Below are 24,873 nucleotides of genomic sequence, written 5' to 3'. Positions count from 1 at the left end.
TGGGCCGGGCTGGGCTGGGCCGGGCCGGGCCGGGCCAGGCCGGGCCGCGCCGCACCGCACCGCACCGCCCAGCACTGCACTGTCCATGGAGGAGGGTGATTTTTGGATTGCGAACCAAACACTCGACCAGTGACGGAGTTCTTGCCAACCTGCTGGTTCGAATCCCCCGAACTACTGCCCATCCACCATTCCTTGACGTACTTGCCTGCCTCGTATGGACATAGACTGCAAATTGTCCCTCACTTGAACTCTTTTTTTATTCCCTTTTTTTAAATGCATGGTGTGGTGTGATATTTGCTGTGAAGTCATAACCACAGGCTCTGGACCAAGGTGGCGCTGGACACTGATGGCAGTCGGACTGATGGGGGCACTAGAGTAATGCGGTACCCATCGAGTGGGGGAATGTGGCCTTCTTGAGCCCGGCAAGTGACATCCCAACAGTACCTTCTTCTTCAAAGACTGGTCTTACTAGACATTTTCACCTTGGGCTAAAATAAAATCACAGAAACCGATTGCTGACCCTGTGTATTCCATTGATGCGTGTCATTTCTTGGTTCAAACGGGTTCACGGCGATTGGTCTAGCTTCCCCAACCGGTCACATCATTATCAATTTTCAGTTTCATCATCATCAATCGCTGAGTCAACTGAGATCCAGTGCAAAAGCTATTCAACAACCCCAAAGAATCTTAAATAAGGCAACGATGGGGAATATTTTGTTTCTCCGAATCGGTTTCCATCATCTGCAAGAGGTTGAAAAAGGAGCCTAAGAGGAAGTCAACACAAACATCTTTTCTTTTTCAAGAATATGTTCTATGAAAGCCCACTAGTTCAAACAAGGCATTCTGATTAATATTGCGTTTTTGGAATAAGAGTTAATCCACTCATTTTTAGCCATCTCTGGGGGCAGCTGTTTTGTCACTTCTGTCGACTGAAAATGATCACAGTTGCTCAAGTAATGACCAATCACGGCTTACCTGTTCTCTGAAGCTGAGCCATGATTCGTTGTTACCTGAGCCCAGAGTAGTTGTGATGTCATTTTCAGTCGACAGCATGTGGCAAAATGGCCGCCCCCTGAGATGACAAAAAAAACAAGTGGATTTTGCTGCTTCACTCATAATCCACGAACGCAATATTAATTAGAATGCTGCGTTTCAACTATTTGGCGTGCTGGGAAATATTATTGAAAAAAAAATGGGGGGTGATTCTCCTCTTTTAGAACGGAATGAGTACAAAGTACAGATAAATGTTTTCAAATGTAGAGAGTAAAAAAAAAGATCGTCAAAAAAATAATCAAGTACAGATACCTGAAAATTCTACAGTACAGTAACAAAGTATATACTGTTTAGACCAACACTGATCAACAAAATTACCATATTGACAAATTGACAATATAGCATTGATACCTTTTATACTGACATAGATCATATTTCAATGCAGAATTTTCTTGTCTTGATTTGAATTGTCATTAGAAGTCTATTGTGGCTTGCGTTTAGCATAGTTTTTACATCATTGCCTTTATGTTATGCCTTATCTTATATGTTATTGCTTTTCTTTTACACCGTCCAGCTGCCCACTCCAGTCAGACTGACAAGTCATGCATGTGCCTGATGCCACTGCTCTGAAGGCAGCAGCAGTCTGCAGCTGTGTACGGCTGTTCACGCCAGCAAAGCGGGAGGGGCCGCAGCCGCACACAGCTCGCATATATTAACCGACAACCGGGTTGAATCGCAGGCTCCGCCGAGCATCACAGCGGAAGGAAGGACAAGGATGGTGGCGGTGCAAGCGTCCCCCAATTTGTCTCCGTCGCCCGAGTGGATCTGCTGTCTGGACAAGAGGTGGGTGCACCGTCATACGACACACATCAATTAGCAAGGCGATGATCGGGGTCTCGCACGCTTCCTCCCCCACCCCAGGGGCCTGATTCATTGAACCGAATCGGCGCGATTGATCAGAACCGGCGACCGCTGTGTGTAGCTCTGTGCTATTAAATCCGCCTTGCTTTGCGGATTTAATTGCTATTTGATTCCAGATATAACGCATTGTCAGTCGTAGTAAAGCCGGATTTACAGTGCACATGTTTTCTAGAGATATTCTGTTTTAGTAATAGACGCATATGCGTCTACGGTGAGGCGGCGGCGGCGTCGAGGAGCATGCTGCACTGCACACGTTGTTGCACGATGCACATGGTTTTATGTCTGAGACAAAATCACAGTGCACGTTTAAGAGCATTTAAGCACGTTTGCATGGAGTGTTTCCTCAGCATTGTTTTTTGGACATTAGCCTTTGCTGACACTCTGAAAGTCATGACCACCTACTCATTATGTTTCCAATTGAGGTTGCTTGACTGGATTTAAAACAAAAATCAAGTGGCATGGAATGCTCAGCACTAATCGCTGGAGGCTGGCCATACCTGGAACAATGAAAGAAACAAAAGGCATGCACCCCACAGCTCTCACTCCCACACATATCCGACACAGCTCACTCACCGTGACACATCCCCATGTTACCATTAGCAACGTGAGCCAGCCATCTTGTCATCATTACCTGTGTAGAAAATGCGATTCAGCTGCAACTAATAGACAGTATGTGATGAGAGAAAAAAAATCATTCATCCATCCTTACATTTTTTTTATAGTGTGTTACTTTATTAGGGTCACTGTTGCGCTGGAGCCTATCCCGGCTGACTACGGGGAAGAGGCAAGGTACACCTGCACATGGTCGCCAGCCAATCGCAGGGCGCGTGTAGACACAAGCATTCCTACTCACATTTCACACCTACGGTCAATTTAGAATAATATGAATGTTTTTAGAATGTGGGAGGCAAGGTTGCAATAGTTCACGAAAACTACTGAAATAACTCAAATTGAAAAAAACATTTCCGTTAATTAAATACAACGGAAACTAAATTGCATTTCGAAAAAATTAAAACTAATTGAAGCTACATTGTATGTTTGTAAAACTAACTTCAACTAGAATTCTAGCCAAAATGTCCATTTTATTATTAATAATATTCCTACAATTAATATCAAACATTAGCTTTCGGGGTTCATTTTAAGGATGGTCAAAACTGGTTTGAGAATTGTAGTTAACTTTGTTTCAGAGTCCTTAGTGACGTAAAAAACTAAACTAAAACAAATCTTTTTTTTTTTATCTTGCACTTAACAAATACTCATATACAGCATTACAGAATACTGAAACTAATATTAAAACTAATAAAAACTATACTAAAACAAAGCATTTTTGAAAAAATACAAAACTAACAAACCTGCTTAAAACTATCCATCCATCCATCCATTATCAATACCGCTTCTCCTCACAAGGGTCGCGGGGCGTGCTGGAGCCTATCCCAGCTGTCTTTGGGCAGTAGGCGGGGGACACTCTGAATTGGTTGCCAGCCAATCGCAGGGCACACAGAGACAAACATCCGCACTCACAATCACACCTAGGGTCAATTTAGAAAGTCCAATCAACTTACCATGCATGTTTTTGGAATGTGGGAGGAAACCGGAGTACCTGGAGGAAACCCACGCAGGCACGGGGAGAACATTCAAACTCCACACAGGGAGGCCGGAGCAGGGATCAAACCCACGACCTCTGAACTGTGAGGCGGACGTGCTAACCAGTCGAACACCGAACTAACTGAATTTTAAAAAAAAGTCAAAACGAACTAAAAACTAACGGATAATACAAAAAAGTATTATAACCTGGTGTGGTGGCGGTGGCCATCTGGAATTGCGTGAGTTTTGTCAATGGCCGGTCCATTTTCAGTCTGGTTGTTGCTTGTTTGTCTCCTGCGACTGGCTGGTGACCAGTTCAGGGTGTGATCCCGCCTTTCGCCCAAAGTCAGCTGGGTGCTCCAGCACCGCACCGCGACCCTGTTCAGGATAAGCGCAGTCGAAAATGACATGACATGACTGTCAAGTCATATTGAATGTTTTGACAAATACGATAAAAAGTGTTTTGTTTTGTTTTTTAATGGAAAATTGCAAATTCCTTTTTTTATGGAAAATTGCAAATTCCCCATTTAACTGTACATACATTACATTGCATGGCAAATCATTGCATTTCATTAGGGGTTTGAAGATGGAGTCTCCCGTCCAGCAGCAGAAGCAGTCTTCCTGACAGCAACCGATAGGCAGTAGGAATTAAGGGCGGGCTTGGTCGTGAGATTAGATTGGACTGGATCTCATTGTGCATCACTCAGTGCTCCTCACTCATTCACCTCTTATTCAATCACAATCCAGCTCTGTGCATTTGGGAGCATTTCATCTACCCGAACTGTTGATGTGCCGCAGTGAAGAATAATGATGGAGGAAGACAGTGACAAGACTCCAGAGGTTAAAAAGTGTTATTCTCCCATATATCTGTCCACAGTTTTTTTTTTTTTTTTTTGCAACTGGGTGTAAAATACCAGAAACGATCTGATTAGTTTTGTGGCATCAAGCCAGAGGGGGGTTGTATTTGGTCCTGTCAACAGTGCACAGCTCTGCTCAAATGCTAATTGGGGTTCTCCTTTCTGCGGCAGGGTTAAGTTCAGCGCAACAAACATTTCAGTGTTTTACAATACTAGTGATTGCTACATGGAATTAAATTTGTGAGTGGAAAATTGGATGAGGCGCGACTTTTTGACGACTGTTTATACTGATTAGCATTCGGTGTTGTTGACAGTTTTGCAGGTTTGTGGTTGCGCAGATGGTTTTTGAGGGGAAGTGAGTGAATGAGTCCCTACTACATGTTTTGTATCAGTCTGTGTTTGTGTTTTAAGTGTTTGCCGTTCTGCTTGGCCGATTGATTAGCTAAAGTCGCTGTCCGAGTGACCGATAACAATGTAGGCAAAGCAAAAGATGTTTTACATCAAAGCATTTGGAGAAAACATGCCACAAAAGTCAGTTATTCCATGTATGTTTTGTATTGACTACTTTTTATTGTTGGACGACGTTTTCACGGTAAAGATCTTGTCTATACCATTTCGCACTGTTATAAGTAATCAATATGTTTTTCACATCACAGTAAGTTGTATTATGTAAAAATCATGTTTGAAGGACAGTCGTGGCAGTGAACAGAGCTAGTCCTTCAAAATATGCCATTATAAAATCCATTTTCATTGGTTTCATTAGCACACGGAGCGGGAGGGATGTAAAGTAACAAGGTTGACATCAGACAAAGGTTGGAATTGTATGCTTTAAGTGTAAGAGCAAAATAACTTTCCAAGCATTTTGATTTCTCTTTTTTTCTCCTGAGTTGGCCAGGGTGTTGGATTGCGACTGTGAATCATGTTTTGAGTGTGGAAATCGCTGCTTTCATGAGAAGCAGGGTGTTAGGCGGGTCAAGGAGAAGAGATGGCCCGAGATGAATCGTGGAGTTCTCAGGTCACATCCGTCTCACACTAAAGGGGGGTGGCAGATTGCTTTGGACAGGCACAGGGAGCGCAGAAGAACAGGACGATGATCTCAAGCGGACGCGCCATGTACTGTTAACTAGGCAACGCTCACTGATGGATGATGACATTCAGACTCGTGATGGATAGGTGAAGGCTGATGCTGGTACGAGCCCTTTGACCCTGAGAAGTCAAGCGGCCCGTCTCCTTATTGTCGCCACCTGTCCAAACCATTAACCCCGGTCTTCGCCGAGATGCATTGCTCTGTGCACTGCGGACACAATCCGCAGGCATCAGAAGGATGGTACGAGGGTGAGTCACAGATAAAAAAAAAAAATAATAATACAAATAAAAAAAAGACACGGCTGTAATGTCCCTGAGCTCATGGCAGATGTTGCGGGGCTGGAGGGTCTGCTGTCCGCCTCGGCCTCTTTTGGCGAGATCTGCGATCTGCAAGTACCTCCCCTGAAGACAGAGGACAAACAACTGCGGGGATGCAAACGTGTTGTGCGTGTGCATACATGTGTGAAATGGAAGAATCATTGGTGTGCCTGAGAGCTTGCATAGCAGACATTAATGGAGGGAGAGCATGTGAGGTTTTGTTCATTGTAGGTAGCTAGTAATGGATGGAGGCAAAAGTGAAAATGGCAGTAATGGAGAGGAGAAAATGGAGTGCTTGAGGGATGAAAAGTGCCTGGCTCTTTTTTATCTTTCTTGATGTGTGCTAAAAGAAGAGGGGAGATTAGTGGCATATTTAGTGGAAGAAGAGGGAGTTGTTGGAGATGAAGCAATTGAAAGTACAGTGCTTCCTGTATGAGCGCACACATGCACGGATGAGTCACTAGCCAGAAAAAAATAAAAATAGTGAATGGATGACGTAGCGTTTGTATTACTCGCAGTGGCTTTTGCTCTGTGTCGTTCAGTCACCACATTGTTGAACAGAATGTTGGCACTCTCTGATCAAACTTGAGTGTGCTCTCAGGTCTGGATGTCTCATGCTCTGAATTAAGAGCATTAGAAATAGAAGCAGGACTAAATGAGATCCTACATCAACCCCCCCCCCCCCCCCCCCCACAACCCACCGGGAGGTCTGAGATGAGAAGGAACGCCCGCAGCTCCTTACTGTTTGAGCTCAGACAATAAAGACAGAGTTGAGTAAGACTAAAACCATAAAGCTACACACTCTAGAATGCTGTCTTGTTTTAACCCACTGTGGATTTTGAGCAGATTGGGTTACTTTTACCCGATGTTGGGTTAATTCGAGTTAAGTGGTTGGCCTTTTTGTGGTTTGTCTACTGACGTTGAAGTGTATTTAACGTAACATTCTTAGACCATGTTGTTGGCTGAGTGGGTAACACTGCTGATTTTTGACATGGATTGGGCCTCATCAATATGGGTAGTTTTCACCCATTGTTGGATCAGAATCTTTTCACAACAAACCCTCAACCCAATGTGCTGGGTCTAAATAACCCAGCGTTGGCTCAGTCCCTGGACCCAGCGCTGGGTTAGCTATTTCACCCAATATGGGTTTAAGAGTGTCATATGAAACTTTTTTTTTTTTTGCTCTTATTCAGCATTGTTTCTCAGCTCTGCACAACATTGAACAGGTTACATCATGATATGTAGCTAAGAACTTGTGTTGCATGGAGATCATCTGATGTGGTTTTTATCATTTAATCACTTGTCTTTTCTGCTTAGGCCCTCGGAGCGCTCAGGGGAGGATGTGGATATTATTCTGACCAGACTGAAAGAGGTCAAAGCCTTCACCAAGTTCCCACCTCCACTCTTGGTGCAGATCTGCACCTGTGCCTTCTATGAATGTCTGGAGAAAGGCATTACATGTATGTAAGCAGTCACCTAGTCAAATAGATTTTTAAAATTATATATTTCTTTTTCTAGGGTTTGAAAATAGTAGTCATTTTTGTATGGAATCACGACACTGTGAGCAACACACGAGCACACAGTCCTATGAAAACACCATGCAAACATGAGGAAAATGAAAGCCCTATGGTATATTTATCCGAGGAAAATATAATTTAGCCCCAAAATGGATAGTGTGTTAGAAAACACTATTTTTTTTATGGATTCATTGAATCAATCAGTCATATAATTTATACAAAAATTAGCTTTTTCCAGTAATCCACAAATTTTTTACAATTGTATTTCGATTGTATTACTTTTTGGAAATCCTACTAAATTAATGTGAGTGCAAAATCCAATTGTTATTTCTGGAGAATTTTATTCAAGAAGAAAGTAAATGTTGTCATTTTCACAAAATGACTTGAAATCTGGGCCTGTTGAATTGAGCACAAAACTGATACACTCTCAGGAAGCCATTCGATTGTATCAATGATACACAGGTGTATTGTACCTTCTGCCATCTAATGGAAGAGCATTAGAATTGTTCTGCCTGTCACTATGCATTGTTCATGCACTGTTCATAGATATATGAACAGATATATATTCGCAATCATTGACCTAAATTGTAAAGTTCATTCATTTCTTTTCAATTAGATTCTGATTCTTTTGAACTGACCATAATATTCAAACCTGATATTCCTGTTGAACAACTTTTATGTCACATGTACCGTACCTGTCAAAACTACAGTATGATAACTTGTCATTCAACGAAATCAGAATATGTGTCCAAACCTTTGATTAATACTCTACATATATCGTATCATACACAATTGGAAAATGCCTGGTGGTATACTAGAACCATCCTGTTCTAGTTTTATACTGACTACTCTGGTTACAGTGTTTCGACAGGGAGACATTGGCACCAGCTGGTATGCGGTTCTCTCTGGCTCTCTGGATGTCAAAGTGTCCGAAACTGCTAACCACCAGGTAAGATCCAATGATATAGCTTACAAAGGCCAACGCATATTAAAACAATGCATACAAAAATGAGTATTTTTACTTGTCATGTTCAATTTTCACATTTATAGTTATTCTTCCTTTTTTTTCCCCCTACAATGTAACTTCATTCTATTATTTTTCTGGCTGCTGATACTGCTCTTCTACTTGAACTAATGTTTTATTAAATGTGGGGGTGTAAATCAGGAAAAATTTGCATATTAAAAAAGGTATTCACAGCGCTTCCCTTTTTCACATTTTACGTTACATCCTTATTCCAAAATGGAATAAATTCAATTTTGTCCTCAAAATTCTACACAGGGCACCCCATGAAGAAAGTTTTTCTTTGCTACATTTTTGCACATGTTTTAGAAATAAAAAAACAAAAACTAAACAGCAACACCTGTATACATACAGTAAAATTCACAGCTTTTGGTTAATATTTTGTTGATGCACCTTTGGCAGAAATGTCAGCTTCAAGTCTTGAATATGAGGCCACAAGCTTGGCACAACTATCTTTTGGCAGTTTTGCCCATTCCTGTTTTGTAGCACATCTTGAGCTTTGTCATGTTGGATGGAGACTGTCCGTGCGCAGCCATTTTCACATGTGTTCACTAAATCGGATTCAAGTTTGGACTCTGGATAGGCCACTCGAAGACATTCACCGAGTTGTACTTTTTGGACGTCTTTTGGACGGTAATCTTAGGGTTGTTTTCCTTCTGGAAGACGAACCGTCGCTCAGGTCACATGAGCTCAAATGTGATCTTCATGGCAATGATACTTAATGTACAGTATGTGCGCGTGATTGACATTATACATTTTAAAACTCTGACAACTTGTATTTGAATTTTGTCATTATTGGTATTGTGGGTAAAAAAATGGATTTAAAAAAAAACAAAGATCAATATTGGAATAAGGCTGTCACAACAAAATGTGGAAAAAGTGAATCACTGTGAATATCTTCTGGATGCAGTGTTCGGGTAGAGGACTGACACATGAGGGAAGAAGAAGCGGATTTGTTCCAGTAAAAGGCTAAGATAACAAAGCCCATCCATTTTCAATGGTCGTTTTCCTGAATTCAACCCACTTGGTGGCCTAGATTCACTGTCTATATTTGAAATGTCCGTTTGGACAGCTTTCTATAGCATTCAGGATAATTTCAGAAGACAAAATGAAGAGTACGTGCCTCTCGGCTTTCCAATTATATCCAGCACCTTGAGATATTTATGGGAAAAATCACATTTTCTGTCCTTCATGTGTGAATGCATTTACATTAATTACCGCATATTAATTTTTCTGGTTGCATTTGCGCTTTTATCATGACAACATCTCTTTGCTGTGGTGTCGCATCCCAATGTTCACATAAAAGTCGACACTTTTGGTCTTTAATGGCCTGCATGTCAAATAAAACCATGTTGTGTTTTCCTGTCTGTAGGATGCCGTCACCATCTGTACTCTGGGGATTGGCACAGCCTTTGGGGAGTCCATCCTGGACAACACGCCGCGTCACGCTACCATCATCAGCAGAGAGACCAGCGAGCTGCTTCGAATTGAACAGAGGGAGTTTAAGACCCTCTGGGAGGTGAGATGGGGAGAGTGTGTGACACAAAACCGGATGTGTTCGAAATGCTTGCGGAAGCATTTCTTTAGACAAGAGATGTTCAGACAAGCCTGTACTGCCGTTGTCTCTTTCACCACAAGAGGGCTGTCCATCAAAACCCTTTTGGTGCTCCCAGTGCTGATGGATGCACGCATCCAGTGACATCATGACATCGGTGTGTGTGTATGAGTGCGTGTGGGGGTGTGTGTGTGCGTGCGTGTGTGTGTGTGTGTGTGTGTGTGTGTGCGTGTTCGGGGGAAATTACAGGATATATATGGTAGAAATGTGGTTATGCGCTGCCGGCCAAATTGGGTTACTTATTATTACTAGGTAAATTTATACCACTGCTACATGCTGTTAGCTAGCTAGCTATTTTTCCACACAGAAAATGCAGCTTCTGATGCTGCAATTTACAGAACAGCTAAAGGTTGTTACAGTATGTCCGTCATTTAAGAGGAGCCCCATAAGCCAGTTCGGTTAAGAGCTATCTGGTGGCTTGCGCAATGACCCGGTGGCATATATTCCAGCCACTGGAGGCTTCAATCGTATATATTTGCGCGGCTCAAAGGATGGGTAAGGACGAAGTTGCATCTGTTTTTCAGCAGGGTGTGGTTCCACACCTTCTGTGGACATGCATTCAGGGTTTGAGAGCGGAAACAATGGATTGATTTTTCACGCTTTTGACGTTTTTTAATTCTTCATATTTGACAGGGTTGTTTTAACACTCTTCTCTGTGGGGTGTGAAATTTACCATAAATACTTATTTTTACATTATAGGGACTTTAAGATTAACTTTGTTTAGTAAAGTGTGGGCACAAATGAGAAACAGCACATTTATCCTGTTTTTTTTGGTCAGCCCTGCTCCTCCGTATAGTCTCCACACAGTAGCAGGCTTCCTCTGGGCTTCCTTGTTGAGGTTGTTTGGCCTCCCTTAGGCTTCTCCATTCACAAGGTCGCTTGTCCTTGGCAGAGCAGCTGCTCTTTCACTATAAATTCACTGTCACGATTCAAGAGGCTGCATGTGGTCATTCTTCTATTTATTTTTGTTATTTTGCACCATCTCTAAATCAGGGTTGTCAAACTCATTTTTATCCCAGGCCACATTGTAGTTATGGTTCCCCTCAAAGGCCTGTTATGACTGTGAAACTGTATAATAGCATACTGTAATTGCCTTATCATATTATTGCATATGCATAACAAACTGATAAGTTTTTAACTCACAAGTCAAGGAAAATTGTTTGTTCAATTGTTCATTTTATCTTAAAAGTGGTTTGGTAGCAAAAAATTTTTTACAGAACCTCAATGCAGATTTTAGAACCATGAAGTCACCACACGATTTGATGTAGCAGGCCACATAATTGTGTGGTGGGCTGGATCTCGATATTTTTTCATTTATTTATTTATTTTTTTTAACATTCCTACATACATTACTCTCTCATGTTGCACATTTACCCATCCATATGTATGTGGCCTTAAGTGTTCTGATGAGCAATACTGCACATACTTATTATTTTGTCTTTTATGTAACAAAAGCGTTTTGGGACTATTATCACCACAGTAAAAGTTATCTCTACTTGATCACGATGTTATCACTTTGTGAGAGGAGACCAAAGTTGCTCATGAGAACGTGTAATTATTGAGCGTGTATCGCTAGTGTTCAGCTAAGAGCACTTACTCAGTCCCCTCCTGCACTGCCTATTTTAGGCCACAATGCAGGAATCGCAGCCCGAGGTTGTATTCGTTTCAATCTCATTCACATCATTGCAAAAGGCTATTTGTGTTTCCTGTGTGTGTGTTTCGCAAACAGGATGAAGGGAGACATGTGTTTGTTTGAAGACGGAATAAAAGAAACCAACACTGATGCACCATTCTCCCTGAACAGAAATCAGGAACAAGCAAGATGTGTTGATGTAGAATACTGTTGTTTATATCATACTTGACTCCAATGCATGTTTTTGTATGGACCCAGACACATTTAGATCTTTATTCATGTACATCTATCTTCCTCACTTCCTCTCTCTTGTGTTGGCCACGTTGTCTTTTCTCCTTGCCTCCGGCTCCATCCTCCTCACCCTCATTAGCCCTTTTCTATCCCCTTCACCCTCGAGAGTAGCTCGGTAACAGAAAGACTGGGATCACTGTGGTAACCTGGGAGAGAAAAGTGGCCGGGTTCTTGGCTCGGTCACAGCAGGAGAGAGAGCAAGAGAATGAGCAAGAGAGAGAAAGGAGGCAAGCAGCTTGTGTAGTGTACGACGCAATCGGGTGGCGTGTGTGAATCGTGAGGGAGCAGAGGGCAGCTCTCGGGGGGTCTCAATTTTTCTACTTTTAGATAAAATTAGGTTGTTTACACAGGTGAGTCTTGATTATCGCCCGTCGCTGTCCTTTTTGTCATTTTTAATGCTTGTTGTCTTCCCAAAAAATTGTTTTGCACTTTTGGATTGTTTGGGTTTTTGCTTTCTTTCTTCTGTGCGTATTTGTGTGCACAGGCTCTGACAGGTGCTGCCTGTATTAGTTTCTAAGTGTGTTTGTGTGCTCGGAATACATGGGTTGCTTGGTAATGACCTTGTGAAAGGAGCGGTGATATATTCAGGCTCCCTTACCTGATGGGTTTGTGTCAGAACTAGACATCCAAACGCAAATTAAGGCCTTTAAAACAACATCAACCCATTCATCCTGATTTCAACTGTATGCTAACAGTTCTGCATCCGGACGATCTCTGCTATACAAAGGCCTTTGTTTTGACATAGTGGTGTCTGTGTGTGTCTGTGAATGCAACAGACTAAGTGAATGATGATGCATAGCAGAGGATACATTCCCAAACTTGTTAGTATACTTAAGATGTTGCATTTCAGTTTCAATGGGTCGTTGGTTGCTTTCATCATCATTTACAGTATTTACTTTATATGTAGATGTTGATGTTATGGGAACAAGTACATGTGTTTGAAAATGCGGGTCCTCAGGTAGACCACATTTCTTATTTGTTGGTAAACCAAATGTGATACTATGCACTTGTGTTTGGATGTGCAGAAGCATCGTCAGAGCCTGGCTGGACTGTTGGCCCCTCCTTATGGGGCAATGGAGAGTGGATCCAACAATGACCGTGAGTCAACTTGCAGATGATGCTGATGAGCAGGAGCAGATAGTGAAATCATGATACTGTAGTGTTGTTCAAGATACAGGGTGCCTTGAGATACAAGTTTAATTTGTTCTGTTACCATGCTTGCCGCCGAAAACACTCGCATCTGAAATCATCTTTTCCCACCGAGATGAATGCCACTTATGTGTTCCATTCTCCAGTTAGAAATGTGTTTTGGAATTGAACGCTAGGATATTGTACAAATTCAAAAATATACACTAATGACATAATTCAAAAGAATGTCAATAAACTGAACAGTTGTTGAAGCAAATTTTGCTTCACTTCAGTGGACATGGTGCTGCCCCTTCTTTTGTGCATGCCTTGGCCAGCTTGGGGCAGTATGATACCGACATACACCGTACGGTATATACATGGACGGACAATGCAAGTTACTCCTTAGTAAGCTGCAGTAATATTATTTCCTCACATAGTATAAATATGATATCTGCCTCTTTTATTACCCATCTCAGGGGGCGGCCATTTTGTCACTTCTGTCGACGGAAAATGACATCACAACTGCTCAGGGCTCAGGTAACGACCAATCACAGCTCACCAGTTTTCTGAAGCTGAGCCGTGATTGATTGGTTGTTACCTGAGTCCTGAGCAGTTGTGATGTCATTTACAGTTGGCCGAAGTGACAAAATGGCCGCCCCCAGAGATGGCTAAAAATGGGTGGGTTAACTCTTATTCCACAAACGCAATATTTATCAGATTGCCTTGCTTCAGCTAGTGAGCTAGAACGTATTCTTGAAAAAAATATGTTTGGGTTGGCTTCCACTTTAATGTTTCCTTTTGCAGCAAACTTCAACTCGGAGTGGCAATAAACACCTTGAAGCCTCCTTTTGTTTACTATCATTCAAACTGCTGCTTGTTATGAAGTGCGTTGACTTCACTGCCTGTCAGTCAGAGTAAAAGATTGTCCAAGCGACGGCTCATATATCTCAAGGAACCACTCTACTTAATTTGCACGTAGCTTTAATGCACCTAATTGTCAAAAAATGTTTATGAGAAATGTCTGCTTTCCTGTAACAAAAATAAAATAAAAACTCATCCAATCCAAATTGTGAATATGGTTTTCTCTTTAGGACTTGCAGACAGAGACAACATGAACTCAGACTCTGCAAACAAAACTCACAATAAGGTAAATATAGTTATGTTATTTTTTGTTTAATGTTTCAGGCATAAAGTCTGCAAGGGCCACCTGATTCAAATAAACGTTGACTTCCCCAGGGGCAAATGTTTCCCATTTAACTGACATCATTGTATGTGGCAAAAGGATTATATAAAGATGGACGTTTTACCGGGTGGAAAAATAGAAACGCTGCGCACCGCTGCATACTTTCATGTCTGTGAATGAACTAGAATGCCAGAATAGTGGTGTGTGTGTTCTCCGAGCGTAGAGTGATGACTCACCACTGTGATCCTCACCGGTTATGCTAATACGAGTTAATGCATGCACACGGAAGAAAGATCCTATCGGGCCAATTAGTGCGCCTTCCTTTGTTGCTTTGAAGCGCAGTGCTGTGAGCACAGACACATCTGCCCCTTTAGATGCAGGTGTGAACTGGGCACCTTTTTTGCATAGCACAGACCTCCACTGAGGCTTAACCATTTAAAACCTGTAAAATTAATGAATAAACAGCTGCTATCTCGCAAGCTCTAAATAGTATGATATTACAATATTGATATACAATATTGTAGAAATTCTATAAATGTTCAAGTATACAGTACATAAAATACGAGTGACACGGCTCACATTTAATCTATATAAAAGTTAGATTGGAATTAGCATTGCGTTTTTGTAGCAGACAGTTCGGCAAAGGGAATTGTGTGTTCATTCACTGTGCCACCCTGGTGTTGTGTAGATTCCCACTGAGAAGCTCCAGAGAGCGGGTAAGGTTCTCCGCAACGCCATTCTGTCCAGAGCCCCTCACATGATCCGAGACCGGAAATACCACCTCAAGACGTACAGGTGATTCTATTCGAGATCTGTAAAGCTGTTTCCCTCTCCTTGCGGGATACTCATGCTGTGTCAATTTATTTTGCAGACAATGCTGTGTAGGCACAGAACTGGTGGACTGGCTCGTGCTGCAGAGTGCATGCGTTCTCACTCGTTCCCATGCTGTTGGCATGTGGCAGGCGTTGCTAGAAGATCAGGTGCTGAATCACGGTAACCAACATTTTTTCATTCTCTATGACTTTCTTCATCCTTACTCACTGGGCCAAAAGAAATAATCTAATGGCATCCAGTGTAAGACATTCCCACTTCATGAAGGTCATTTCTAGTGATACTGTCATAGACGTATGAAATCAACAATATGTTTCTTATTGTGGTTGGTTGTAATTTGTTGTGTTTTAGACCTGCAGTAGAGGAGAAAAAATATTGCAAATGCCTTAGTAAAAACTGACCATTTGAATCTGTCTTGTACTGGATCTCATTACATTCTGCTGTTGTCCCTTTTGCACATTTCATATATATGCACTTGATTCACATGATTAAAACTTAGGTAAAATAGACAATTTGAAGTAAATTAATACGAGGCCTGCTTTTGTGTGTGAAAGAGTGATTTTGTGTTCTCGTTCCCTCTACAGTTGACCAGGAACTGGGTTTCCAGGATAAGTACTTGTTTTACCGCTTTCTCGATGACGAGGAAGAGGACACGCCGCTACCTAGTGAGGAAGAGAAGCGGGAGAGTGAAGAGGAACTGCCAGAGACCATCCTCTTCCTCGCTCAGGTTGGACCAGATGCTCTGCTACGCATGATCCTCAGGAAGTCGTAAGTAACAATACGTTGTTGCATGTAGCTGATAATGCAACACATTCAATATTGAATGGAACAGTGCCCCTTGCATGATGTTTTAGTAAGCTAACGCGTCTGTATGATATAGGTCAGTTTGCAACCGTTTAAGCTAAATGTCAATCAATCATTCAACTTTCTATGATACTGACTGCATAAAAATGACTAGTTACTGAAGAGCTGCTTCCTTCACAGCTGTAGAGGTGGCAGCATGCATGACATCTTCATGGTGAGTTAATTGTGACTACCCTCTGACTGTATGCGTGCGTGTGTGTGTTTGAGCAGGCCTGGTCAGAGGACAGGCGATGACCTAGAGATCATCTATGACGAGTTGCTTCATATCAAGGCCTTAGCTCACCTCTCCAACACTGTGAGTTAACTACTGTGCTTCATTCAGATATTTTCGCTGAGGCTAACATTTCTCTTAGGCGTGTATTAAGACACATTTGAATGTTTTAGTAATTCCATATGGAGTCCTCCACCTACTTGTGTTTATCTATTGATTTTGTCACGATTCAGTTTCTTTCCGAGTGAGCGTTTATCTTGCATGTGAACGTATTCACATAGAAATGTTGATTTCTGGATTACTTTATTCACACATGTGCCTTGAGTTGGACACCCATGCATTAGCTGGTGCTGGTGGATACTTCCATTAACACGGAGCAATCAGGATTTGGATCTGCACCAAATTGTATTATTTTTTTTAAATGGTTTCTGTCTGTGTGTGGCATGAGGGAAAAGATGTCCCTCAAAGTGTTCATTAGTGCTTTAACATGATACAGTGTTGACATTTAGAGATTGAAACGAGTACTGTATAGTAAGGAATTCATGACCGTCCATTTGCAGTATAGTGGTACATGCAACCCTGAAAAATATAACTGCGTGGGAGACACCACAAAATCCAAGAAATCGTTAAAAGAGTGACAATTTTTATCGTACTGTAGATAAAAAAAGTCAGACTTCAATTAAAGTCCTAGTGGTCATAATGTTCAAGTCTGATGTCCGTTTTCAAAAACAACAATATTCCAACTATTTGTTGGAAAGTCTCATTCCTATCTACTTTTGCCTGCATGTGTGTGGCTTGCTTCCTTTTGTTGTGTGCAACAAAACATATATACAGGAGTAAATAGGTTTCCCTTGAGGGATCATGATCAGTGTAATATATTAAATTAAATTAAAAAAATAACCCCCCCACATTAGGGCTGCTCGATTATGAAAAAAATATTACCAGGATTATTTTGGTAATAATTGAAATCCCGATTATTCAAACGGTACAAAACAAGAAAATGTTTAAACGTAAAAAATATCAAGACAAATACATGTAAGTAACTTCCTTTTGGACCAAACAAAATGTATAAAGTTACTGTGGTTATAAAATTTGCAACTGTATTATTTCCTTGTGTAAAACAACATAGTGAGTTGGATATAAATGCATATTAATAATCCAATTTTACTATTATGCCAATTTTGTAATCGTGGAGTGTAATAATTGTTATTGTAATTACATTTTGAATAATTGTACCGCCCTATCCCACATATCAATGAATTAACTGTCTTTATGGGAACTCAGATGCTCTTTGTCGGTGCTTTTCACCATCTAGCTACCTGGTATGCTGTTTTGCTTCTGACGTGCAGCTAAACAACCCCAATGTGTTCTCACTTATAGGTGAAGCGGGAACTGGCGAGTGTTGTTATCTTCGAGTCGCACGCTAAAGCTGGAACTGTGTGTAGGTCTTCACTTAGCTGCAGACTCCAACTTCCGCTTCTTTTTGTGACATGTATTACACGTGGGTTTGTGTTGTCGCATCTTCCAGTGTTCAACCAAGGGGAAGAGGGCACCTCATGGTACATCATCCAGAAGGGCTCTGTGAATGTGGTTATCTATGGCAAGGTGGGAAAAATACAAGCACTCATCCAAATGCTTCAGATACTGTCATGTTGATATTTGATCAGTGCGTCAGCATGCTGTACAGTGGACAAGCAATAGTTGGCACGTGGAGGCTGAAGAACACCAGCAGAGTTCATGACATTGCTGTGAAATGGCTTGAAGGCAAATTCACAGAACACATCACTTTGCAACCACCGTGTAGGGAGATGCACACATGCACTCTTGTTTTGATGATTCATTCCACTTGTGAGTGTTCCAGCACCTTTCTTCAGGCTTTCGGAATATATGAATGTTGTGTAAATCTGTGTGTGTGTCAGGGGGTGGTGTGTACACTCCACGAGGGTGACGACTTCGGAAAGTTGGCCCTGGTTACAGATTCACCTCGCGCTGCCTCCATTGTCCTAAGAGAGGACAACTGCCACTTCCTTCGTGTAGATAAGGAGGATTTCAACAGGATTCTCAGGGTACGGGGTTCATAACTGCATGGAGATGACTGATGTGGAAATAAATACAGAAGAAGAATAGCAATGCAGACCTTTTATCATCTAGATTCTATATCAAGAAAACTTAAAGCAGGTCTCATTTGAGTGCATATTATCATATTATAAGTCCCACCTGAAAGAACATACATTGTTTACATATTGTGCCATAGGCTAGGCAAAGTGATTCTCAAATTGTGGTACGTATACTACTGGTAGTACGCAGGCTCACTCTAGTGGTACATCAGAATCACTGAATTAAATGTTCAAACTGCATAATGTTAGTGTCTTGAACTATTGCTTTTTAAATGCAGTTCAGTACTTTTGTTCAGGGCCCTAGCCCAGGAAAGACACAAATGACAGATACTTTGGAAATGTGCTAAAAGGAGATGTGTCCTTATAGGAGCAGGGGACGCGGCTAGCAGTTCTGTTTCTTGCTCAGGGTCACCTGGTTAAGGAACCTGACCAGCTCCTATGCAATTACCTCCCTGACCTCGGTTGTCTGAACTGGAGCATCATTATGTTTGTCTCCCTCTTGTGGCAGACAAGCAGTCATGCATTTTAAATACAGTACCTAATTGTGCCCTGTCTTAATTATAGGATGTGGAGGCCAACACAGTGCGTTTGAAAGAGCACGAACAAGCTGTGCTGGTCTTAGAGAAGAGTCCTCGAGCCTCCACCCTGGGAAGCATCAAGTATGCATGTTTAAGAAAAAAACAAAACAACAACAACATAATAATATCACCCTTCCTTCTCCCAAAAAGAGTTGTAATTTATTGTCATCATCAACTTTTTTTTGCAGGTACACTGTGATCTCAGGCACTCCAGAAAAGGTTCTTGAGCACTTTTTGGAGACTATGAGAATGGACATACATCACAGTGAACCAGGTTGCTAAAAAAACACGTTGCAACTAATAGCCTCACAAGTCTGATTCACTTTCCTCTTTATTGCTCTCTGAGTCTTCCTCTTTTCTGCTCTGTATTTCTTCTTCTCTCAGACCCAGCAGTGGACGATTTTGTCCTCATGCACTGTGTCTTCATGCCCAACAGCCAGCTGTGCCCTCTACTCATGGCACAATATCCTTTTTGGCTTTCACCTCTCTACCTTTGTCTGCCTCTGTACACTCTTTGCTTTAAAATAGTTGCCTGAATACGTTAAAGGGGAAATCAACCCAAACATATTTCTTTCAAGAATATGTTCCCAGCAGGCCCACTATGAGTTAAGCAGCAAAATGCAACCGTTTTTAGCCATCTCAGGAGGCGGCCATTTTGTCATTTCTGTCGACTGAAAATGACATCACAACTACTCAGGGCTCAGGTAACGACCAATCACGGCTGACCTGTTTTCTGAAGTTTAGCCAAGATGGCTAAAAACGAGTGGATTAACTCTTATTCCACAAACGCAATATTTATCAGAATGCCTTGTTTCACCTAGTGGGCTAGCATAGAACATATTCTTGAAAAAAAATATGGTTGGGTTGACTTCCCTCTTTAAGAGTGGCTCCCACTCATATTAATAATATTAACGTTATATCTCATATTTTATTTTTAAAACAAACAGATGGGCCTTATCACTTGTACAAAGGTACATGAGGTAATATAAAAAGAGTTCAAACATGTAGTTATCATACTAATTACATAATTCAGTCTCTTCTTTTTTGTAGTAGTGACAATTAATTTGATTATCCACCCATTTTTATATACCACATGTCCTTCCTCACTATAGGGTTGCGAGTTAGCAGGAGCCTATCCCAGCAGACTTTGAGGGCGAGGCAGATTTAAACCATGACTTGGTCATCAGCCAATCACAGTAATTTGATTAGCATCAACAAATGATTCAAATGAATAAATAGATCTATTTTTATGTCACTAATGTTTATTACAAAGTGTTCACAATGCATCAAATATCTAATTGTTTAATGGAAATGGACGTAACAAATACAATCAAAGAAATGAATGCAATTTTTATATGAATTAATTTCAGGATAAAACATAACGTTACAGGAATATACTTACATATCCATCAGACTACATTGTTCTGTCTCTCTTGTCTAGTATGTACACCCTTTTTACATGATGCCCCTAGTGTTCGGACCGAAACACCACACAACTGAATTGCCCTGTGTTACAGGCTACATTTAAAGGAAATGTGTGGTAAGACATGAAGAACATGTAGTTGAAAGCTCAAATCTCATGAATGGCAGATTTCCACTCGAATAACCATTATCGTTAAGTGAAACCTATGCCATCTTCAAGAAAGAAAAATTATTTTGTGTTTTAGAAGACTAAAAATGTCATCACAATTGCAAGATGTAATGGCAGCATTGTCAAGTATCGAATCTAGTCAGTGTCAGCAAGTGCTAAAATGTAAGTACTTGTACTCATACTCGGTCTGGGAAAAAAATGCTTTTAAAATATTTTTATCTTTAACCCGGTGTGCACCTACCATGCGGCCTCCCCGCCCGGCTCTGAACAGGAGAGGTTGGAGCATGCGCTCAACTGTAAGAGGAGGGCTCTCATTCTGGCCCTGCGTTGGGCTAACACACATACATTTCTCCTACAGGAGGAGCCTGCTGCAATTTCTTTCCTCGAGGTAGCAACAACTTGCTTCCAAAATCAAGCCACTCACTCTGAGATCATATTTGAATTTATACATGTCCTCCCAATAATGAGACATGTCTTTCTTCTTTTCTCTGCAGGAGTTGTTTGGAAGTGTATCAAATGATTCACGGATGCTCAGGGCATTGAAAGACATGCTTCCTGACCTGGAGAAAGTTGTCAAACTACAGTATGTTTCCACTCATGTACCTTAAACTCACTACGCATGCTGTTTTATATTGTATGCCACAACTCTGATTTATTCTGTTAACACTGCGTTAAAACCTATTTTTTTGTAGTTCAGAGGAAGCCAAGGCCACAAAAAAGGCAAGTCTATATCCAACATGTTATCGCAGGTGCAGTCATGCTGCTGTATATGCTGACAGACTGTGTCTTTTTATTCAACAGAAGACTTTAATACGGCAGTTCAGCAACGGGGAGGAGAGGCTGCAGAAGAAACAGGCCATTAGAAATCAAGATGACAGTAAGTGACTGTGAGGTGGGATTTCAAACAATGTAACTCTTGCCCTGAGTATCATTAAAAACTATTTGTCCCAGGATGGCTAAATGTGAAATAAGTTTGACTTTTGCCTGTGTCTCATGATCCATTTTAGCACAGATACTAGGTATAGCCGCACAATTATTTGTAGAGATGGCTCTTGTTCATTCAAGATGCTTACCGGTATTTGTTCTGCTGCTACTGTTGTGCTTTTACTGTGCACGTGAGAGCTGTCTCTACAAACGCACCTTCTACTGTCATAAGACCCAAATATCAAAAACAACCCCACCTGTGCTGCATCAAAGTTCTAGATGTGCAAATTGCACTGAGACCCCTGCTCTTTCGGGGGGCTACGTACAGAGCAATGACGTGAGTAGCAAACGTCTGCGAGTAATTGATGCTCCCCCAAAGACATTTATTATTGCCTGTAGATAACACATATAGTGGCCGCAAAGCACTGTTTTTGTGAAAATGAAACTCCTCAACTCACTTCAACATATATCCAAGATACCAATTATATCACAAGATGGCAGCAAAGTCATACTTTTGTCGAACTGAAACCCCTCAACTCACTTGGCAAAGCAGTATTTTTGTCAAAATGACACACCTCAAGTTACTTCACGACAATTCCTTCACAGTAAGGTGCGACAAAATGGTGCCAAAGTAATAGATTTGTTCAAATGAAACACTTGAACTCACTTCAATATAGTCCCTTGACTACAACAAGGTGGCAAAGCACTGTTTTTGTCTAAATAAAACTCCTCAGCTAACTTAAACATAGTTCCTTAACACCGAGATGCCACAATATGGTGCAAAGGTAATCTTTTTTTTTCTTCTTCTTTTGCCTACGCACAAATAAAGAGAATAGTTACATTTTTCAGTAAAGAAGATCAGATCAGAAATAAATCAACGAATAGGTGAATTTGTGACTATGCTGGAGTTCACAGTATAATATACTGTTAACTACACTAAATACGTCTTCGACAGTGTCAATCAAATTTAAGCATTATTAGTAGATTTTTGACTCTTGCGGTGGATCTTATTAGACTGCACCTGAAAGCCAGTGAGTACATCCGAAGTTCATCCTAATTTGTGTTATGTAGTCCTATTGAAGGTGTACTGCAGTGACCACACATACACCACCATTCGAGTTGCAGTGGCAGCGACGGGCAGAGAAGTGATATGTGCCGTGGCCGACAAACTCGGTTCCACTGACGAGCTCGTGCTGGTTCACCTCAGCTCTGCTGGCGGTAAGAGGAAAAACTGAGGCACAACACAAGCACACGTTATTCTCAGGAGTGATTTGATGACATGATGTACTGGCAATTTGTATTACAGAGAAACAAATCCTGAAGCCTAATGACGTCTCGGGGTTTTCTACTCTGAGCATCAACGGGCGATTATTTGCCTGTGCACGAGAGCAACTCAGTAGTCTGGTAAGTCATGAATTATCTCTGTTTGCTTTGTATAGTAGTTTAACTCAACGGCCAAAACTTTAGGCCTGCGTGATCTTTTCAGCGTTCCCCAGCAGATTCACAACTTGCGGAATTATTTTTGGAATCCATCCGTTGATGTTCGCTTTTTTGTGCTCAGGCGAAAGTCCTTTTTATTATGACTAACTGTATTTGCATTGGTGCCGTCAGTGCCAAGAAGCTGGTGAAGTGAGCTGAGGAGCTTCATGCGGTCAAACGTGCTTTGCTGCCATCTTGTGCAAAGAACTATGTTGACGAGAGTTTAGGAGCTTCATTTAGGTGAAAGTTGTGCTCGGCCACCATCGTGTGGCATCTTGGTGTCAAGTAACTATATGCTGAAGTGAGTTGAGCTTAATTTCGACAAATGTATTGCTTTGGTGCCATCTGGTGGCATCTTGGAAAAAAATAGGATCTTCTTGATGCCAAGGTACCATTTTGAAGTTGTTGATGGTCTTTATTTAGACTAAATTAATGGTTTGCTGCCATCTTGCGGCATCTTGGTCCCAAGGAACTAAGTTGAATTGAGTTAAGAGTTTCATTCAGACAAATCTAGTGCTTTGCTACCATCTTGTTGTCAAGAAACGATGTTGAAATGAGTTGAGAAGCTTCATTTAGACAAGTCTTTTCCCTTGGCACCATCTTATCAAGAAACTAGTGTATGTTGAAATTGGTTGGTGAGCCTAATTTAGATGCCGATTTCTTGCATCTCAGGACCTAAGAACTATGTTGAGGTGGGTTGAGGAGCTTCAGTTGGGGAAACGTAGTGCTTTGCCACCATCATGTGCTATCCATAGGCAATTTTAAACCATTTTGCGGCTTCAATTATTCACAGATTTCCGGCAGGGAGTTACTAAATTTACTAGTTAGTATATTTAACAATTATTTATGATTTAAAATATATCTTATATACTGTCTATATCTTTGGAAAGACAGATATTTTAAAAATGCTCGTGCAGTGTATCACATTAGATCATGCAGGTTTACCCAATGAGGAGGCCAGTGTGTAAATATTCTACAGTAGTACCTTTTGTGGTTGTACCACTGTGAAAAACACAATATGCATCCTTAGCCATGGTCATTTTTGTGATACCATTATGTATTTCAATCCTGATATTTAATATAAGTATTGATTTTTGATGATTCTGCCATCTGTGCATCAGACTCCTCTTACAGACCAGGAGGGACCCTCAGCAGGTTCAATGTCGACTTTTGAGCTGATGAGTTCGAAGGATCTCGCCTATCAAATGACGATGTTTGACTGGGAGCTCTTCAGCTGTGTGCACGAGGTACCACACAACACGCACGCAAATAAATGTACAGTCATGTAAGTAAATCTGCACATGATTTCACTGTTCACTAGTTGCAAATTCGCCATATGACTATTGACCCTAAGATGCCACAAGACGGCACAAAAGTTACTGTCGAAATAGGAACGGTAAATGATCAGCCGTCCATAAATTAACCGTTCGATAGGGCTAACTATGCACATATAAATGTGCATGATAACTGATAAATGTTTTGTTGCTCCTCAAAAGCTTAGTAACGCCATGTCCACACAACCCACAGCACGAACTGCTCTATCACACATTCGGCCGCCAAAGCTTTAGAAGAACCACAGCCAACCTGGACCTTTTCCTGCGAAGGTTCAACCAGGTTCAGCTCTGGGTGGTCACCGAGGTGTGCCTCTGTGGACAGCTCAGTAAGAGGGTCCAGCTCCTCAAGAAGTTCATCAAGATAGCTGCGCAGTGAGTGGGATGAACCGCTTCAAATACTGCCTCGGGACCAGTCAAATCTGAGAAACGATGGTCGTCAAAAAGCAGGAAAACGTTTTTAATTTTATGTGGATTTCTGTTTGTCCATAGCTGTCGGGAGTTTAAGAATCTGAATTCATTTTTTGCCATCATCATGGGCATGAGCAACCCTGCTGTAAGCAGACTGAGTCAGACATGGGAGGTAAACATCAACTCATATTCGGATCTGACCATTTTCACCACACGGCAATGTTCGAACGCTATGTCTTCCCTTATCAGAAGCTGCCAACCAAGTTTAAGAAGTTCTACGCTGAATTTGAGAGCATGATGGTGAGTTGCAGATTGCAAGTGAGAACATATGAGATATTCACATTAATATTAGGGATTGACGTTGTTGTTACGTTCCATGTTCAGGACCC

General features: G+C 41.4%; 1 protein-coding gene across 2 annotated transcripts in view; it reads left to right on the top strand.

Annotated features, from left to right (window-relative positions):
- The first annotated feature begins 1,549 nt into the window (after positions 1 to 1,549).
- The window catches only part of LOC147140797 (rap guanine nucleotide exchange factor 4-like), a 24,986-nt gene continuing 1,662 nt past the window's right edge, over positions 1,550 to 24,873 (top strand). The window contains exons 1-27 of one of the 2 annotated variants that reach the window (XM_086043590.1): positions 1,550 to 1,836; positions 7,077 to 7,219; positions 8,137 to 8,225; positions 9,670 to 9,816; positions 12,862 to 12,934; positions 14,056 to 14,111; positions 14,836 to 14,942; positions 15,019 to 15,140; positions 15,563 to 15,746; positions 16,053 to 16,137; positions 17,434 to 17,494; positions 17,582 to 17,658; positions 17,973 to 18,119; positions 18,735 to 18,829; positions 18,937 to 19,022; positions 19,133 to 19,211; positions 20,577 to 20,727; positions 20,834 to 20,922; positions 21,032 to 21,059; positions 21,141 to 21,216; positions 22,335 to 22,481; positions 22,570 to 22,667; positions 23,864 to 23,989; positions 24,270 to 24,448; positions 24,566 to 24,656; positions 24,734 to 24,784; positions 24,869 to 24,873. The exon at positions 24,869 to 24,873 is cut by the window's right edge and continues 83 nt beyond it. In XM_086043590.1, the coding sequence (XP_085899716.1) occupies positions 1,769 to 1,836; positions 7,077 to 7,219; positions 8,137 to 8,225; positions 9,670 to 9,816; positions 12,862 to 12,934; positions 14,056 to 14,111; positions 14,836 to 14,942; positions 15,019 to 15,140; positions 15,563 to 15,746; positions 16,053 to 16,137; positions 17,434 to 17,494; positions 17,582 to 17,658; positions 17,973 to 18,119; positions 18,735 to 18,829; positions 18,937 to 19,022; positions 19,133 to 19,211; positions 20,577 to 20,727; positions 20,834 to 20,922; positions 21,032 to 21,059; positions 21,141 to 21,216; positions 22,335 to 22,481; positions 22,570 to 22,667; positions 23,864 to 23,989; positions 24,270 to 24,448; positions 24,566 to 24,656; positions 24,734 to 24,784; positions 24,869 to 24,873 (2,660 nt within the window). In that variant the 5' untranslated portion in view covers positions 1,550 to 1,768. Of the gene's footprint in view, positions 1,837 to 7,076; positions 7,220 to 8,136; positions 8,226 to 9,669; positions 9,817 to 11,191; positions 12,187 to 12,861; positions 12,935 to 14,055; positions 14,112 to 14,835; positions 14,943 to 15,018; positions 15,141 to 15,562; positions 15,747 to 16,052; positions 16,138 to 17,433; positions 17,495 to 17,581; positions 17,659 to 17,972; positions 18,120 to 18,734; positions 18,830 to 18,936; positions 19,023 to 19,132; positions 19,212 to 20,576; positions 20,728 to 20,833; positions 20,923 to 21,031; positions 21,060 to 21,140; positions 21,217 to 22,334; positions 22,482 to 22,569; positions 22,668 to 23,863; positions 23,990 to 24,269; positions 24,449 to 24,565; positions 24,657 to 24,733; positions 24,785 to 24,868 lie in introns of those variants that run through there. The other variant, XM_086043591.1, reaches the window with a different exon arrangement.

The sequence above is a fragment of the Filicampus tigris genome, chromosome 10 (assembly GCF_054856515.1).
Source record: "Filicampus tigris isolate MCC_2025a chromosome 10, RoL_Ftig_1.0, whole genome shotgun sequence".
In the NCBI taxonomy this organism is placed as follows: domain Eukaryota; kingdom Metazoa; phylum Chordata; class Actinopteri; order Syngnathiformes; family Syngnathidae; genus Filicampus; species Filicampus tigris.
Note: the sequence above shows the minus strand (reverse complement) of the source record. Positions and strands in the feature narration are given on the sequence as shown.